The 19,235-nt window shown below is 36.8% G+C and overlaps 1 protein-coding gene across 4 annotated transcripts; it reads left to right on the top strand.

The window, feature by feature from the left end:
* Window positions 1-2,909: 2,909 nt before the first annotated feature.
* On the top strand, window positions 2,910-18,000 carry MOK (MOK protein kinase). Of its 4 annotated transcripts, XM_035892411.1 has the most exons (12): window positions 2,918-3,020; window positions 4,838-4,927; window positions 6,501-6,571; window positions 10,319-10,397; window positions 10,856-10,904; window positions 11,838-12,016; window positions 14,416-14,517; window positions 14,959-15,132; window positions 15,360-15,471; window positions 16,442-16,639; window positions 16,726-16,832; window positions 17,928-18,000. In XM_035892411.1, the coding sequence occupies exons 1-11, from the start codon at window positions 3,001-3,003 to the stop codon at window positions 16,807-16,809; spliced, it is 1,158 nt and encodes a 385-aa protein (XP_035748304.1). In that variant the 5' UTR covers window positions 2,918-3,000; the 3' UTR covers window positions 16,810-16,832; window positions 17,928-18,000. The 4 variants fall into 4 exon arrangements, with proteins under 4 accessions (XP_035748307.1, XP_035748304.1, XP_035748305.1 ...); XM_035892414.1 differs by lacking the exon at window positions 17,928-18,000 and having other exon boundaries at window positions 2,910-3,020; window positions 16,726-16,907; XM_035892412.1 differs by lacking the exons at window positions 14,959-15,132; window positions 17,928-18,000 and having other exon boundaries at window positions 16,726-16,907.
* The last annotated feature ends 1,235 nt before the right edge of the window (window positions 18,001-19,235 follow it).

Raw genomic sequence — 19,235 nt, 5'->3', positions numbered from 1 at the left:
GGACCCCTGAGGGACACCACTCGTCACCGGTCTCCATCCGGACATCGAGCCACTGACCACTACCCTCTGGACGCAACCATCCAGCCAGTTCCTTATCCACCGAACAGTCCACCCATCAAATCCATAGCTCTCCAATTTAGAGAGAAGGATGTTGTGGGGGACCGTGTCAAAGGCTTTGCAGAAGTCCAGATAGATGGCATCCATTGGTTTTCCTTTGTCCACTGTTGTTGTCACACCATTTTGAGCCCTCCACTGTCATCTGGGCTTCTCTTGTAGGAGCAAAATACATGTGTAGTAGAAAATTTAAACAAAACCAAATTATATAAACATATACTACCTGACTTCTTTAACCATCTAAAAATATTTTCAGTACATTTGTACAATAATGCTTTCCCTGTGTTTCTCTGCCTCAGTACTTTGGTTCATTAACACCTATGGCTGGTATACTATAGATATTAAGATCTTATTTTCAGATAATATGATTTATTTTTTTTTTATGCCAGAGAATCAATGACTTGCATTTAAGAAAAGAAAAACATGGGATTGCCATTTATTAGAATCAAAGATAGGTCAACAAATAGCTAATTTCTTTTGTATCTGCCTTGGGTATTTTTTGCCACAGGGGCTGGCTCTGACATTATATGAACATATAACCAGTGTGTATCTGACTGTTTGGAAAGTAGCGGTTACTACCAAAAAATTCATTGACACTTTTTCTTTGGAATTCTGTAAGGGTGGAATTTACATATTCTGAATTTACAATCTCTGTCTTATATTTAGCTATTTAGATAGGAAATTAGACCTTAAGGTGGGGGTAAAGAACATGGTGCAAAGTGTGATTTCTGCTGACAAAGCACGTTACTGCTCAGTCATGTTGCTTACTGAACACCAAAGGCTAGGGATCCCTTGCTTAAAGCACTAACTGGGCAGTTATCAAATAGCAGCCACATGAGTTAACCAGTCTCATGGTCTTTTCCCTGTTTTGGAGTCACTGGTAGAGATTGCCTCCTTTACCCATAATGATTTTCAAATTCTGTTTCTGCTTTTAAAATAGTTTTATATGTAAATTTTCTGTATAGAGTGCATTAGATGGTATCTAATGATTTTAATTTTTTTTTAAATTACAGATATTTGATTACCCTGCTTTGTCCTATTTTTCAAATTTGGATGGCCTAACTAGTTAGTTTATGATCCATCATGATAATGATCAGAAAACCTAAGCAGCAGGTGATAAAAATGAGAAGAGCAACTGACAATTCTTACAGAAGTGTGGCTACTGTATCGGAGAAAGAGGGATTTGCAAGGGGAAGGCTTCTACTAATTAAAATATAAGTGTTTGGATCACAAGGAAAGGGAAGACCTCTGTTTTTTTGTTTTTTTTTTTTTTTTTTTTAAACAGGAGTAAGTGTGAAAGTTGGGGAGGAGAAAAGAGATGAAGACAACACAAATTGACTGCTAGTTGGAAGACAGCGTCAGAATGTCCCTGCCTAACTAACTTTTCCCTCCACAAAATTTCTTGGCAGGCTTTCTCCACTGTGAGGCTGTATTTATACTTGTAAATTAAACATCTCTGGAAATCTTCTTGGACGCAAAGAGCAACTGGCATGAAATGGCCCACATCTATGCTAGTAAATTTTCTTATCTTCCAAAACAAGGCAGTAGGACAGAAACTGCTTGAGGAATGACCTTGGAAGGCGTCCTCACATCAGGCTGGGAAGGTGCCTAAGGAGAGTGGTGGTTGTCACAAGCCAAATCCATGCCAGGGACTGTTGTCACAGTAACTAATGCAGGCAACTACACTTCATTGAGTTTACTGCTATCGACATAGCTTAAGACTCCTACGGTTATTCTGACTCCCATAAAGGGTTGAATATGATAAAAGAGATTTCCTGCTCTGCCTCCCTCAAAATGACTGGGTTGGGATCTGTCTTAAATAATAAGACTGTGTCAAAAGCAACAGGAGCATAAAGCTAACCAGCATAGGCTTTTGCTAAGATGAATTTACTGCAAGAATTATCAAGGATAGAATCTGTAGGTGCTAAAAATAAAGGGAAACAGGAGGACAAAGTGGGTGAAGGGAAACAGGCGGTGGGATTGGTAAGGAACAGTTAATCATAAAGCTGAAGGAGAATAAAGGAGGAGAGAAAAGAAATGTCAGTTCTGAAGGAAATTAGGAAAAGACTCAGAAATTAATATAACATGGGTTATGAAGAAAGCTTTATTTATCTGCTTCATCTCTTAAAATTCTGCAGAACTAGAATTGACTGATTTTTCACATCTTTTTTTTTTTTGGTGCGCTTCATTATTAAAACCAAGCATTATTTTTGGCCTAGTGCAAAACTTGTATCTGAATTTAATATGGGAATAAAGCTTTAAAATCAGCAACTGCTTTGCTTTAAAAAAAAAAAAAAAAAAAGACAAAACCAAACAAGAAAACCCTTCCCAAAACAAAAAAAAACACACCAAAACAACCAAAAAAACCGTGTTGGAACAATGACAAGATACACTTGCTTTTCAAGATAATTTTGTTTCAAGTACAATGTAAATAAATGGGATTTTTTTTGGTGAAAGAAGCAAAGAATAAGTTCAGGTATAAGTTGCTAATGTGCTGCAGCAGAAAAAAAAAGGTATGAAGTGCTGTGTGCAGAGGCACCACGTCTCTGAGCAAGGAGGTAGTAGTTTATTGTCTAAGATTGAATTACTGTATTTTACTTTCAGGAATATAGATTTCTGTAATATGGACAGCAAAACTTCATTTGTTGTTATTCATATTTTCTCTCAAGAAAAAAACCCTTGTCTTTAAAAATTTTCCATTAGAATTTAACAAATCAAGTATGGATTAATATGCAGTCTTCATAACATTTTCTATTTTAAACATACTGAAACAGTGTATTTTTGTTTTTAGAATATAAACCAGTTGGCAAGATAGGAGAGGGAACATTTTCTGATGTTCTGAAGACACTGAGTCTTAGGGATGGAAAGTACTATGCATGTAAACGCATGAAGCAACGTTTTGAAAGGTATGCATAATTAATTGTAGTACTGCATAGTATTTAAATTCGCTGGGGAAATATGAAATTAAGACTAAGTGAAGTTTTTTGAATACAAATGCATTAAAAAGGTTTGCATGTAGAACAGAAAGGGAACTCCACTGCTGATTATGCAGGGCCTTCCCATTTGGCACTGGGGCTATTTCCTTGAGTACTCTAACTGATGTCATCCACTATATGAAGTGCTGCCTGGCCACTGGGTGGAGGATGAAACAAGAAGAATGAGGACTAAATAGTTGATTTCTGCTTTTCCAAATGCACTGAATATACTTGTGCTGTTTTTCTTTTTGCTGTAAATAATAGTAGTAGGAGGAAATGTGTCAGTCCTCCCCCTACATAATACTTTTTTTCAGTCTTACTTTAAATACCATTTTAATGCAAGTTAAAACCAGTGATTGTATTCTTAGTCCATGTATAGGATTAGTTCCATTTCATATTTGCATTTATATTTAGTTATATCCATCAGCAAGACGTTATCTGGTCACAAAATAGGCGCTTTTTAGCGGTTAGGAAAATAGAGAGGGCTGTGTGGAAGTAGACATAGACTTGAAATTCTCCTCCAAATATATAAGTGCCTAACAATGCCCTTTGGGTCACTGACTTTGCATTCTCAGTTAAATATATTAATTTCCTAGTGAAATCAGTGGGAGTGACACATTTGTACATGCAAAGTAAAATGGGACATTTCGCTCTTAGGTGAGATTTCACAATGTAACTCTGAGCTTCAAAGACTAAGGAAAAGTGAAGCTCTGAAGAAATTACTGTAAGTTTAAAAAAAAAAACAAACTCAAATATCTTCAAGTAATGTGGCTTCTGATTCTTTATTGAGTTGTCAGAGAAATGTTGGTCCATTTATACGTTACCTACAACTGACCAAATTACCCAAAATATGATCAGAAAAGCATTTAAACTAACTGCTTAGCTACATTAACAGCAGATGGTATACAGTTCAGTGGTAGGGCATAACAAAGTCTTTTTTTCATGTAGCATGTTTCAAACACCTTTAGGCTTTTAACCCTTTGATGAATTGACTGACAAATTCTCTTGATTAAACGAACTGTTTTAGCCACAGATAACAGTGTTTTAAACAGAACCTGCCTGTACACAGTATTTCTCCTAGTTTCAAATTGGAAAATACTGTTTTGGTGTTTACCTTTAAGTCAGACTGTGAAAAGGCGTGTGTGTCCTGTTCTGATCCATTAAATAGTGTGCAGAGCAATTTGTTTCCTGCTTCCTCCCCAGAGTTTCTGTAGCCTGTAGTTTTATTGTTTATTAACGTCTAGGAAGGCAACATAATAATTAAACAATAGTTGAATAGTGTCTATTTTTTATGTAAGAGGTTACCATCAACGTTTAATTTTAAATGTTAAATTTGGCAAGGCTAGATTGTCACTTTCAGCATCGTGCTGAACAGTAGTTGGAATGTATGCTACACCAGTGCAGAATAAAGAGTGTCATACATACTGTTATGCAACACGAAATTTCCCCCAGATAGCTCCTTGGCTTGGTAACTCATGTATGGAGCACAATATATTACTACTTATCTTGTTTGGGCAAGTCCAGCTACTCCAGACTGCAAGAAGGAATAAAGCCATTCTCCTGATTACTGATTTGCTCTATAAAGAAACAAAGCAGGCAAACATTTCATCAGGTCCTGCATTTGAAAGCTCAATTACGGACTAAAGTGGAGTAGATCCTGACAGTCTCATGGCAAGGCAGAAAGACAATTACAATCCAGCCTCTGATTGCAAGTCAGTCTTCCTCTTTTCTTTTTAATTCAACTTTAGTATGGAACAAGTGAATAATCTGAGAGAAATAAAAGCACTAAGGAGGCTGAGTCCGCATCCTAATATCCTTATGTTACATGAAGTTGTTTTGTAAGTATGGTGCATTCATTTCTTTCTTCCTTATTCCTTTATTTGAACGATATTCAGTAACTTTGGGGTCTAGAGGTAACCTGTAGGCACTTAACCAGTGCCTATTTTACCAGTTTTAATCCAAAAGAAAGAAAAAAACAACAAATTGCCAAATTCTGAAGTCTTCATGCCTTTTTTGTTAAGAAAATCTGATGTAGCTCTCACTTTCTCTGGTTCTTTTGCAGCAGACCAAAAATATTTCAATGTCAGTATTAAAATTACAGACCAGATATATTTTAAGCATAGCTAAACTTTGTATCATAATATGTAATACTTGCTGGTGATTTCAACCCATGTCCCATATCCAGCAAGTGCTTTAACTGCACATCATGTCTGCTGGAGACAGTATTTTGGTAAGGTGCACTCAGAGCTTATCTGCTGGAATAGGCTCTGGTACGTCAAGGATCTTGGCAGTATCATTTTGTAGGCAACTTTACAGACACCCCTTTGCAAATAATAGAATTTTAGACCTCTGAATTAGGCAGCAGCTGAGCTATGAATTTGGAAAGAGATCAGTCAGTGATGAAGTTGGGTTCCTTAGCCTCATTAGGCACTTAAGTGTCTTCTGGGGACATGTCCTGTCTCACAAAGAGATCAGGTTTTCTGACAGCATTTACTCCACTACTGTGCGTTAGACTTCATCACTGTGCAACGGCAGACTTAGACTTCATTATTCAAATACTTGACACAAAACTTGTTGACTGCTCTAAAATATTTTTTTTCTTGCTCTTCAGACCATCTTATTCCTCTGCTCAGGGCTCTGGTACTATACTGTTGTTGACAGGCCCGTTTTCTACATATATATGGAAAGCCAGTAATCATGTCAGCAGCTTAGCTTTCTGGAATTCTCAGCTTCAGCTGCCGTGTTGTTAACGAAGTGTAATCCAGATGGCCAGCCAGCTCGCCTAGCTCTTTCACAGTCTGTCTGCAAACTGAATTGCAGATTGTACCCTCAACCTTTTGCTGTCTGGGTTAACGGAACATTGCAGAGGGGATGTACTTTAATGCAATTATCTTATGAGAAAAACTGAAGACCTAAAGATTTCTGCCTCTGCAGGGCAGTGAAATGGAAAATAAAGTGTCAGATATATTATCATATTGTGATAATACTTAAAACTGCTGTTGTCAGCAAAACAGATTCCAGTCAGATACTCATTTCCATGCAATAGGACACTACTGGTGACCTAACTATAAAGTATTTTCATATAGGGTGTAATGGCTTTCCTATCTTTTATTGTAAGATTGTGTCAGTTAATTTACTGGAAATTTTTTTGATACTGAACAATGTGATATGCCCAGAAAACATGCCTTCAAATAACTTCATGGAGTAAATCAGTTAACTTTTGCAACAGGCACTTTGGATAGTATAAATTAAAACTATGATACCTCAGACCCTAAGTTGAAAAACTGCTATGAGAAAGTATCAGTTAAAAATGAAAACATCCATTTTAATACGAGTTAAACTAAGTACTTTTTTCTATGCTGTGTACCAATCAACATTTCTGGCTTAAATTATCCTTATTTGTTTCTTCAGTGATAAAAAAGCTGGCTCCCTTTCACTGATATGTGAACTTATGGACATGAATATTTATGAGCTGATAAAAGGTATGTAGCATATGCTTAGGAAACACACAACCCCTTCTTGTGTAGATCACAAAGTGGAATTGATTATTTTTCACTTGGTTGTTCACCATTACGTATTATAAAATTCATAGGGAAATTTTGTGCTGTACTGCTTTACTCTATTTCTTTCCCGTGCAATATACCCACTTGTTTAAGGCATGGATGCATGCAGAAGGTTTCTAATGGGTGAGGTCAATGGCCATCTATTTCTACAGTCAAACTTTACATGAAAACAGGGGAACAACCTTGACTGCCAAACACAAAATAATTGCTTTATGTAACAAAACCCACAACTTAAATAGGTTCTTTGTTAGGTCAGGACTGTAATGATATAACAAGAAAATTATTACCATTTGTTTCAAAATCTACTGAATCAATAAATAATGATTTTCAGTTTTTATATCTAGTAAAAATGCCTTTTACCAAGTTTTCTCTATAAAATAACATTGTTCCCCGAAACGTCCTATATTAAAAAACTCTGGAGCTGTTTGTCAAAGCAGATGGGAGACCATAAAGCTTAAGGAAGAGTTCCTACAAAAAAGTTTAAAACAAAAGCTGTTTTAAAAACAGATCTTGTATAGACATCAAAGGAGTCGGATACAGTAAGTGACGGGGCACTTACTTGTAATTCAATATTAAAAGAGGGTTCTTTTCTGAATAATTAAAAAATTGTAATGTCTTAACAGTTGGGAGATTCATTTAAATAACTGAGCATGCAACTGTCATTCTGTGTAATAGAACAGATAAAAGACTTGCTCCCAAACATTACGTTAGCGACTCTGAGTATTCAGATCTCTAACAAAAGGAGTAACCCTGTTCCTGACCTAGATAAGAACTTCAGGTTAAAATACAGTTGGTTGTTGATCACTGAAGCAGACATGAATATTTGCTGGTTTTAATAAGACATTTTATTTTTCCAGGAGAAAATTGTTAAGTTGTAAAGGCAGAGTAATAACATATAGGAAGGAGTCCTCATTGGACATTAAGTTAGTCCAGTGCATTAAAAACAATTCTGGGTCCTCTCCTTCCAGGAAAGATACTGTACTTCAGTTATGAAAAATCAGAATGTTTAGGTTTGTTCTTTAACTGCCTTTTTTTTACCTCAGAGTATTTGCTTTCATTTGGTTACATTTCTCAGTATTTCTCTCATTCTTTTAATGTGAAAAAGCCTGCTATGTGAAGCATTGTATATGGATGGAAATTAGTTTAATAGTGGCAGTATGTTTGACTATGGCTTTTTTTTATTTTAAAATACAGTTTTTATCAAATTCAGTTTTCCATAAGATGATTGTTTTCCTGCCACTTAGTTTTAAAAAACTCCTTTTTAATGGCATGGTGAATCAGTAAAGAATTAAATCTGTGTTCAGTTGTAATCTGAAATGCTGCAGTTAAGGGTTATCTAAACATTAAGCTGGGTCTACCTGAATTTCTATAAATTGCTGGTTCTTTATGGTCTGGATTATGTGTCTGGACTGTGTTTCCCATGATACAATGTCTTTTTTTCACCTTGTACAAGGTGGTGGCACGTTGGGTGGAGCTTGTCAAATCACAGAATAAAATGGGAAAATTAACAGATTCCTATAGAGATTATCATAAATAGAATTTTTTTAAAGTATGTTGATATTTTGAAGTATTTAAGTATTTCATTTGTGTCAAGTGTTTTGCATTTTTCAGAAATTATTTTGGGAGTTTCAAAGTAGACGTGTCAACACCACAATTTCCTATGTGGTAGAAATAGTTTATTATTTGTTTTCTCCCCCAAACAACTCTACTTGTGGCTTATTGCAAAAGCAAGAAATGTAACATGTGGCAGTAATTTCAAACAATAACTATGGCAAAAATTCCAAGTCCATTATGAAATTGGAAAATTAATCTTAGTTCTGAGCCAGAACATTTATTGACTGAGGATATCTACATAACAATGGCAAGTAGAAGGAGCTTCCTTTGAATTAGCAGCATTGTGACTTGAAGGAGTGTGTTACTAATTTGTAGAACAATTAAATTGTGTTCATTAGCGATGCTCTGTCACAAAACAGCTTTCAGAGTGTACAAAAGTAGTTACATTTCACATGATTTGTAGTCTTTTATAAATTTCTACAGTGTATAGTAATGTGAATGCTTGTCATTTTCTGACTACTCTGAATCTTGCAAGATTAAGTTTAATATAGGTACAGAACAACTTAAAAAGCTGTACGTTAGAAAAATGTAGAGGCAGGTACGGTTTGTATGAAATTTTGTAATGAAGAAAAACTTGAAGCAGGAGTTGACTGAAAATGGATTTCTATTTTAACAAGGTATGGAGACACTTCTGTAATTAGGAGAACAGGTTCACTGTAATGCTACTAATGTGGAAGGTTGATCCTTTTGGTTTTTTCCTTAATAAAGTGACAGATTCATGTTACTTCAATCAAGACAAGGCTATTTGTCTTTACACAAAGTCATACTACTCTTGCTATTGATTTATAGTTGTGCACAAGTAATTTAATAATGAAAAACAGTCTTGCCTTTTGTTTAACCAAGAACAGTTTGGTCATTTAAAACGATGAAAAAACTATGGCTCAGAGAGAGGTGGGGAAGATGTCTCAAGTGAAAATAATTGTAGCCTCAAGCGCCGCTGCTGTATGATTTGCTTCATCATTACTTCCAACTAAGGTTTCTCTAACAGTAAATTTGGAAGCAGAAGCACATCTGTTCTAGTGACCTGTAATGAAAAAACAGTTGAGCATGACTTCTTTTTATGAAGGCCTGATTTTTTCAATACTAATAATAATCTCAGTTGGTTTGAATAGCTGCATTTTATAAAATCTTTTCTACTACAAATGACAAAAATCCTCATGTTGAAAACAACATCTATCCTTACTGGGGTAATGATACTACGGTTCCCAATATAAATGGCACTCCGTTTTGAGTGCTTTGTTATCTAATCCTGCTCAGTGGATTATGCGGCTGATGGGGGGAGTACTGTAATCAGTTAGGAACACAAGTCCTGCTTAGCTGCTGGGACTTGCAGCCTCAATGAGTTAGTGTCCTGATAATCTCCCTCCTTCTCCCCAGCCAATTACTCATACTACTGTCATCAGGCAGATCAGTACCTGCTTTGTTTTTCAAAAATGTGATCATTTCTGCCTCTGTTGATGACATCGCAGCGTTACATAAAGGCATTACAGCAAGATTAAAAGGCCTCTGGAGCCTATAAAAGAAAAAAGCTGAGTAGTTACTGAATGGCTCTGAAAAATAGATAAATGTTATAGCTGTCATTATTGCGCAATGGCAATAGCAAGCTAGACTACATAGCTTAACCTTTAATCTGCAAGTCAGCTGTGAATCACAGTCGTTTAAGCATTGCAGTAATTTGAGGTGATTGATGGGAGTCCTGAACTTTAAGGACGGTTACTTTGTTTAGAGGGGAAATTAGATGCTTAGAAGTGAAATATTGCAGTTCCGTTAGAACTTGGGGAAACAAGATACTGCAAGAAAAACATGCAATAAAAGTGAAGGCAGATTACAGACTATTGAAATGACAGTTGTTAGCTGAGCTATTCTGGTGCATACTGAAATCTAAATTATGTCTGAAGTGAGTGGAAAATGGATTACAAAGCTAGCTATAAATGACAGAAATAGCATAACTGGAAAAGGTAGTATCAGTGCACTATTGGAAGCTGAAGAGTAATTTTTTTGTATTCTGTTGTTTGCTAAAAAGGACTTGTACAACTTGAAATTTAATTCCAGGAAGGAGAAAGCCATTGCCTGAAAAAAAAATTAAGAACTACATGTACCAGTTATGCAAATCTCTTGATTACATACATAGGTAAGAGACCTGGTTCAGCAACAGCTTTACAGTAAACTTATTGTACATTTATTTCAGGGTCACCTCTAAGCAGAGACATACCATTGTGTGGGGCAGCAGTCTGCTGCAGGGAGAAAAAAGGCCATTACCCAGATGCATCTTTGCCTGTAGCAGAGCCCTGGAAGGCAGCAAGCCCCCAAAGGGGCTCTCGTACCTGCTGCGGTGGCCCTGCAGTGCTTTGGTAACCCTGGTGAGAGCAAACCCGGAAAGCCTGGCCTTCCCTTCCTGGACTTTCCCATTCCCATACCCATAGCTCTTGTCTCACCATGCTGCCAAAATTCATTTTTTTTTCCTGTGCTATTGATAAGTTTGAAGAAAGTATTAGTTTCTTTAAGTATTTTTTTACAAATAACTGGAAGCACTGATAATGTTTATGTTTTTACTGAACTCTTCTCTCTGGTGTGTTTCTGTTGGTACAGAAATGGGATATTTCACAGAGATGTGAAACCAGAAAATATATTAATAAAGGTAATTAATTTTATGTGAGAATATTTCACTGAAAGTGATAGATATCAGTATTTTTTATCTTTACTCTGAAAAGGTAATGCTTCTGCACAAATAAAAGTACAGTCTTTAAAAATATATAGACAGTTACTTCTAATACCGTATTCCTGATCTAGAGGAATGAAGAAACAAGTTTGTTATTGGCTAAAACGTGAAATGAGTCAGATGCATTACAGCCTGCTTGTGTTCCAATCTAAAAACCTGTTCTTTATCCTCTATTAATTTATACTGTCCTTTCTGTGTGTACATAGAAACAAGTCATAAGGTTGAGTTCTGCAGCCCTTTCGTTCTACATTCAATTCCTACGTTTAGCGGAAGTTATCATACAAAAAAGTGCAGAAGGCATTGGCTTTCAGAAGATTTCTTCATTGAAATCTGTTCTCCTGACAGTTGCAGAATGTTGTTTTGCTAATGTCTGAAAAGCAAGGATTTCAAAATTCAGTTTATGAAATTTTATTTTCTGGAGATGATAAATTTTTCTATTAAGGCTTAGAAGTGTATAGGAGAAGCCATTACAAAGAGAAGCCAAAGCCACCTATTATATTGCTGCTGAACACAAGAACTCTAAGAAAATAACTTAATCCAGATGTCCTATTTAGCAGTCTTCCCTTCAGTAATAGCCCATATGCTATTCAATTAACTCTTAGCACTTTCTTTTAATGATGTACAGAATGGTATTTGCACATATTATGGGACACAGATACCTTCAAGCCTACAGCTACTTGCTATTTAAATGCAGTTTTACTGCTATGCTACTATCCCTGGGTTTTCTAAAAGTTTATTCTTAAAGTAATCAGTGCTTTCTTTTATGATGACTACTTCACGCGTTTAAGGAAAATCTTTGCTTGAATATTTCAGTGTTTCTAATTTGTCAAAATCCTTTATTTACTTTTGCAGCAGAATACCCTGAAGTTAGGAGATTTTGGATCTTGTAGGAGTATCTATTCTAAGCAGCCACATACAGAATATATCTCTACGCGCTGGTACCGAGCACCTGAATGCTTACTTACAAATGGCTACTATAGTTACAAAATTGATATGTGGAGTGCTGGCTGTGTTTTCTATGAAATCACAAGGTACAGTGTTCAGTGGAGGGTCTTGCTTATTATTAATCAAGAAAATCAAAGGTAAATAACTCGGATAAGGAGCACGTGGCATGGGTAGTATGATCATTGTTTCCCTGGTTTTGTGGAAGCTTCTTCCGTGATTAGTCTGCAGGGTTCGTGAGGCAGTAATCCTGTCTTGTCTGGTACTCTCCTCACCCTATGGCAGGTTAGTAATAAAGCAGTGGGATGTTCAAGGGGACATAGTACCAAGAAATATTATTTACAAGTAAAGTAATGCTTTTGAACAGTTGGTTGTTTTGTTTGTTGTTTTGCTTTTGGGTTTTTTTTCCTATTGGCTTCATGTCTGAGTTTGGTGAAAATGTGTTTTCTCTGCTTTATCTCTGAATAGAGTATGGCTCATTTCCCATCGTGGGCATTGCTAACTATCCTCAATCTTGTTAATGCACTTGATGCTAAATTTTTTCCCTCTTTTTTGACTTACTATTCTTCAAAAACAGGGGAGATTAGAGAAGACACTCTGATTTACTACTTTAATTTATACTATAGTGTGTTTAAGACCCTTGTACCAGGACCTTAAGTCCTGGAATATTTTTAAGTCAGATTCTGATGAAGGAAGAGTTCAGGAAAACCTGGATTAAAATCCTTTAAGCTTTTCGATGATGATGAAACTATAACTCAAAAATTTGTCACCGGTCTTCAAGAAAAAAGGAAAAAATAACCACCATGAGTATTTCTCCAATATCTTTGTGCCCTAGCAACAGCAGCAGTTCTTCTTTATTCTCCTCCCACACTGCTGTCTCTGATATGCAACCAGGAGTGATAACATTTGCTTCGCTTCTTTCCTCCTCCTCCTCCACATGGCAAGTGCAGCTGCTGCCATTGCCATCACATTAAATGACAACCCTTATGCTTTGCCTGCTAACTTGTAGAAACAGTTCTACTTCGGTCAGAAAACTGTTAACAGAAAAAATCCCAAGCATGGCAGTTCTTTTGCAAAGTAAATTGGGACCAAAAGCTTTAAAAATGCTATGTTTTTCCATTTCTATTTGAATTGGATGGGCTTTGAAGTTTGGCAAGAAAATTACACGCTGCACGCTTAAGTTTTCTTAGGGCAAAAAACCTTACTGATATTTCCTCATAATTTTAGCTTAATGTAACAAATTTCATTCTTCGCAACCACTGCACATTTTCAGAGACCGGATAGATGTGTTCAGAGAGAAATGAGGGATGTTTATTGGAAATCACCAAATTAAAAAAGATACAGCCTTGCCAAGCTAAAGGAGGTTATGGGCAGGTTGGGGGTTTTTTTTAGCACATGTTGCAGTTTTTGCCGTTGTACATTTGTGTAAGCCTTTATGCTTTACACCACATTGTGTAAGGATTTTTAGTTTTTTACTCAGCCATGCTTATTTTTCAAATCTTGCTCTCTTTCTGTTCCTTATAAATCACGGTTCCTGGATTACATATTTTTTTTTTGTGGATTGCACAGTTGTTCTTCCCTAAGTTACAGGTTTACATTTAGAGGCAGCACGTTTATGTAGTTCACACAAAAGCTACTCCCAACTGCTTGTCTTGATACAGCTGCACAACATGAATCAGATCTCTTTTCTCTCCTTCCTCTCCTCAAAGCTTTATAAAGACATTGAGAGAAGCGTGCAGCCAGCTGTTTGATTGAATTTGCAAACACTTAAAAGACGTTTCCTTCTTCTACCAAGAGGGCTGAATGTATTGCTTTCAAGAATCACGTGGTGCTACTGAAGTGTTTCTCAAATTAGAAGAATTGCAAGAAACAAATGTTAGCGGACCTAACTTGTTAAGTCAGATTGCTCTATTGATAACAATGTGTTCAAGGACTCTATGCGAGTTTTATATTAACTGAGGATCGAGGTCAAGAATGCAGTTCAAATTACCATCTTCCCAGTATCGCTGCTTGCAAAGAACCTGTGTGTTAGGAAGGGAATGTTTCTTGTAACTATGTATTTATATGTGCGTACACAGCAAGAGGGACTGCTTGACTCTGCTGTCTTAAAATGGGGAGAACACATTGTGTTCTGGGATCTGCCACTTCACTAGAAAAAAGTACAATTCCATATCCATTGCCTTTCACCAGGAAGGATGTTCTCTTTACGTATTTTGCCCCAAGCCTGTGAGGAGAGGGCAACTACAGGGTTCTGTTTAATAACCCAAGCTACTCTTCCCATTCAAACATGCAGTTGTATGAATCTGCTGCTCCTATGTTATCCTTCAGTTGTTTGTTGGTACATTATTGTACATTTGTCCACAAATTAATAATTCTAAAATGTATCTTCCTTGTAAAGTGAAAATTTTTTAACTGAAGTGGCAGCTATACCACTTAAACTAGTTTAATTGTGTCTTCTCTAGTGCTGATACCATCTCTTACTTTGCAGTTTTCAACCTCTCTTTCCTGGATCTAATGAGCTGGACCAAATTTCAAAAATCCATGATGTTGTAGGCACTCCGGCTAACAAAACTCTCAACAAGTTCAAGCAGTAAGTATGCACTCCCATAGTTATTAATCTCACTGTTTAAATATCCATGATGTAACTGTACAACTGTGTGCAATTTCTGCTCGGGGAACCACCACAAAAATCTAACAGTGTTGTGACAGACAGCTGCTGACCAAAGAGCCGTGTCTTCTGTCCCTGCCCAGAGACAGTCACGCATTCATGATCCTTGTAGGCAGAGCAGAAGAAATCCGGGCCTATATCGATGTTCTTTGGCCTTTTATTTCCATAATATCTTTAAGGCCAGTGAAAGAACTTGTTAGGAAAGAAAACATTTCCGCCCCTCCCCCCCCAAGAATTACTTACTTGTCCCTAATAAATGACGACCTACATCAGATGAGAATGATTTTTTTTTTTTTTTCAGTAAATTGTAATTCTCTCTGAACATGCATGAATAACCTTTTGTTCTCAACTTGCTTAACACAGGTCAACAAACACGAGTTTTGATTTCCCCTTTAAAAAAGGAAAAGGAATACCTCCTCTTGTGCACAATTTGTCTTCCAAAGGCTTCTCTCTCCTGTATGCAATGATAAAATATGATCCTGATGAGAGAATTGCTGCCCATCAAGCATTACAGCACCCTTATTTTCAAGAACTCTGGCAAGTGACTTCAAATCACTTCAGTCTTGAAGACAAAAATTAAGAAGTGGGGGGAGTGCTGTGTGCTTATTATTTAAAGTGGACTGAGATGAAGTTTGCTGACAGTGCTGGTACTTAGCTTGCAATACAATGCACATAATTCAGTCAATGTAATTCTTTGTAGTGAGTCCAAACTTCACCTAAAGCACAGCTGATGTTTTTCTTTCTTTTTTCCCCAAACTTTTTAGGGCAGCTGATACACAAGCTTTGGCCATACACAAAAATTTAAGATTACTAGAAAATACAGCAGGGCAAGTACCTCTGCGTTTGTGGGAAATTTCAAAGGAAAGTCAAAGACAGGTAATATTTAAGTGGAAGAATTGTCAGCCAATTTAGAGAAAGTAATTTGTCACACTGAGCTTGTTAGCTAGAAACAAATGTTTTACTTAAGCTGATTACTTGGCTTTATTTGGTCTGCCTAAACGCTGATCTTTACTGGGTCTGAAGCAGTTCCACCCCCTGCAAGCCCTGAAAATCATGAGTTAAAATTCAGAAGCTGTGGTACCACACAATCCCCTCAGTAGATGGCTGTAGTGGTCGCTATCACTTGGGAGGGTTGGTTCCACGTTTTTTGAAAATATCTTCATCCTCTTCTTTTGCTGCTTGCCTTTGGATTAAAAAGTTGTACAGGTGAAGGTGTAGCAGAGACAGAACATGTGCTTTTGCCTTTTCAGGCCTTTGGTCTACATTCAGAACAAATTATTATTTTTTTAAAAAACTTAATTATCCTGTATATAGATGATATCTGGGAAAATCCTAAATTTATATTTGACACTGGAAATCAAAAAATTAAAATCAGATTTAAAATTCTGGCAAGCTAAAACTTTGTTTATATGCAAGCTATGTGAAAAACACTCAACGTGTTCACTCTTACGGGTTTGCTACATCTGCAAGGTGAGACAGAAGTTACTACTACATGAAAAGCTCTCAAATACAGGTTTTTCTCAAAAAACCAAATTACAGTAGCAAAAAAAACTATAAAGTATTTTCTGCTGTGCATTTAACCTTGAAAGCATGAACTGGCATGAACTTCCATAGGAGCAGCCACTTTTTCCACCAGTTAGTTCTGGGGTTCATCAATGTGGGCTTTGTAAGAAGTTCCTACAGGAAAAATTGCAAGAAACATCAAGTGAGGTAGTAGTTTTTTAAAAAGAATTAGCTGAAGTAGTATTTGGCTGGGGTTTTTTTTTATGATTATTTGGATTTTCTATTTTAATTTTATTCCATAAGATGTTCTCAGAAAGAAATTGAGTCTTGTTTATTTTAAAAGCATTCTCTTAGGAAAGTCCAGGAAAAAAGAAAACAACATGGACCTCCTCGTGGAGAATTACCAAAATTAAATCTTTCTGGAGTAGCCAAATTGACTTCCTGTCCTTCTCCTACATTGCATTCAGTTTTCTGGGCACCTAAGGAAAGTGGCAAACCCTCCGAGTTACAGTCTGTTAGATTTATTGGATCAAATACAGAGGTATAGACTCTAACTTGCTCATTAAAGTGTAATAGCAAAATGTGTTTTACAGAGTGTATTTCAAACTTCTGTTGTTTCCTCAACAGTCTGAGAAACAGAAGGCACTTAAGTCTTCCCCAAAACCTTTCCACTTACCTGCTATTGAACGAAGAGGAGGAGGAGGTTACTGACCACCTTGTAAAGAATTCGGAGTGTGAGGAAAAGCACGACTATGCAGTGAGAGAGCACCAATCGTGCTCCTGTTGTCAGAGATCTAGCAAGAACAGCAGTGCCTTATTTTGTGTTTCTCTGACAATTTGTAGGAAAACCCTGCAAGGCTATGAAGGGCTGCTTACCTGCCATTTCGCTATTCTGTTCCTGAAGAGTATCAATATTTAATTAAAGCATTGTTCTGGCGGAGCTGAGAGAGCACTCTGTGTAGACCTTTCTAAGTACTTTTTCCTTTTAGAACCTGATGGAGGAGGTTGGTTAAAAATAACATGAAAGGATTCTTTGAGCTCAGTAGTGGGAATTGAACGTTACTGACAAAATACAAGCTTTCATATTATATTATAAATGACAGATAACTGTTGTGTATTTTTTAGGTTTAAAATTTTTTTATCTTTCAGTCAACTCTGGAAAGTATTCATTCATTTCAGCCTCAAGTTTTATTAAGAACATGCAGGTTATGCACTCATGAGATACTTGATTTTGATGCAGTTTCTGTAACTGCTAAATATTTTTATATAACTATAATCTAGCTAAAAGCTAAAGCAACTTTTTATCTATCTGATTCAAAAGCAAATAAAATTTAGTCAGTTTTTTTCAAGCCATTCATCTTAAGATCAAAAGTTTTAAGTGTGACCGATATTGCAGCTAGCTGCTTAGAAGAGCAGTGTAAAGGCTTACCCTTACCATGTTTTAGAAATTTTGTGCACAGATCATCAGTAACCGTTTAATAGAATGTTACTGTTTGTAGTGCTGTAAAAGAGTTAAAAGGCAGCATTTTTACCTTACTTGGAAAGAGTAGTTATTGCAATTCGATGCCATTGATTTTAAAATTCCTGAGAACTCCTAAGAATTTGCAATAATTAATTTGCAGTACTTAAATGATGTGGTACAAACCAGTTTTGGTATTCAAAAAACAAATGAGTGTGTGCAAATCATACTTAACTGGGGGGCTTAAAAATCTTCTGCCCACCAAGTATGCATGCAAGACAGGTTTTGCAAATATCTTTTTTTGGTTTTTTTAATAGTTCTAAAAGTTACTTTGCTAATAATTAGGAAGTGATCAGCTTTTTTTTTCCAGTAACCAAACACCTCTGGGACTGCTGCTGCTGTTCAACATTTTCTTGTGTTAGAAGTCACTGCTGCACACGAGGCACGATGAAAAAACGCACTGGGTAGCAGATCACGTTCAAGTTACTAAGCCAATCCTTAAGGATCAATTTGAGATTGGTGCCCTAAATCCAAACTGTTTATTATAATCACTTAAGATGCAGTAAAATATACGTTAACGTAAAGAAGTTATGAAAATGCTAGTCTTCTAGAATAAAAGGTATGCCTATTATGCTCTCAGCTCTCCTTACGAGATTTTATTAGGCTATGCATTTGCGAAAATAACAATTCTCTCAATTAGAGGTGTTCTAGTGGGTGGCTTTTTTGTTGTGTTATTTTGGTTGGTTCATTGTTTTGTTTAGAATGGGCATCTCAACACGCGTAGGATTCTGTTGTGACTGCATTAGATCCTTGCCCTTGTTCTACCATTCAGCTTCTGGATAACTTCGAGCTTGCCCAAATTCTACATTGTCATTTTTCAACACGGGGAAGCTCATGAATCCTTTTGAAATCTACTGCTTAAAAACAGTTGCCTATCTTATGTTTATCTTCTCATTTTGGAGAAGGTAGTGTTTTCATGTACTGTACTGTGGATCAACATGACATTTGCTAGCAGGCTTTTTTAAAATGTGAAAATATTAGCAGACTAAATGTCTGTGTATGTACCGCGGGAGTCGGTTTTTGGTATCGATTCAAATTTGGCTCCAAGTTGAGTATCTTGCACCTATATCATGGCCTCCTCCTCTACCTTTGCTCATTTTATTCCATTTCTTCATAGCAAACTTTCAGAATCTCAGTAGCAAGAACAGAAAAACATCCCAGCCCTGGGCATCATAGCACATGAACAGGGCTCTGCAGGAAAACCTGCATTGCTGCTGCTTGGCCGAGGTATGCCAGAGGAAGAGCAGATTTCTCTTGCTAGGATTGAACAATCACGTAAGCAGAGTTTTAGTAGAGGAAGTGTTCTGCATCGGTAGAATGGGAAGATCATCATAAAGGGAGAATTCAACAGCAGAGCAAAGCGGTGCAGCTAACTGCTTTTTCTCATTTTATTGAAACACGTACAGGCTGGGCGCTGCCTTTCCTCCAGCTCCACGCAGAAAACATGCTCCTGACCACGGTATCTCAAAGTGCAGCGGGGTACGTAAGGACAGAGTGACTGGCTGAGTGTTACCGCTCCGTTACAGTTAATCGCCTCCCCACTTCGTCACGCGTTCACGTTAGCAGCTCATGCTGACAGAACAGATAGAGAACTTCAACAATAAGGCAATCCAGTATT

This window comes from Egretta garzetta, unplaced genomic scaffold (genome assembly GCF_000687185.1).
Source record: "Egretta garzetta isolate BGI_Z169 unplaced genomic scaffold, ASM68718v1 scaffold374, whole genome shotgun sequence".
In the NCBI taxonomy this organism is placed as follows: Eukaryota; Metazoa; Chordata; class Aves; order Pelecaniformes; family Ardeidae; genus Egretta; species Egretta garzetta.
This window is presented reverse-complemented; position numbering and strand designations above follow the sequence as displayed.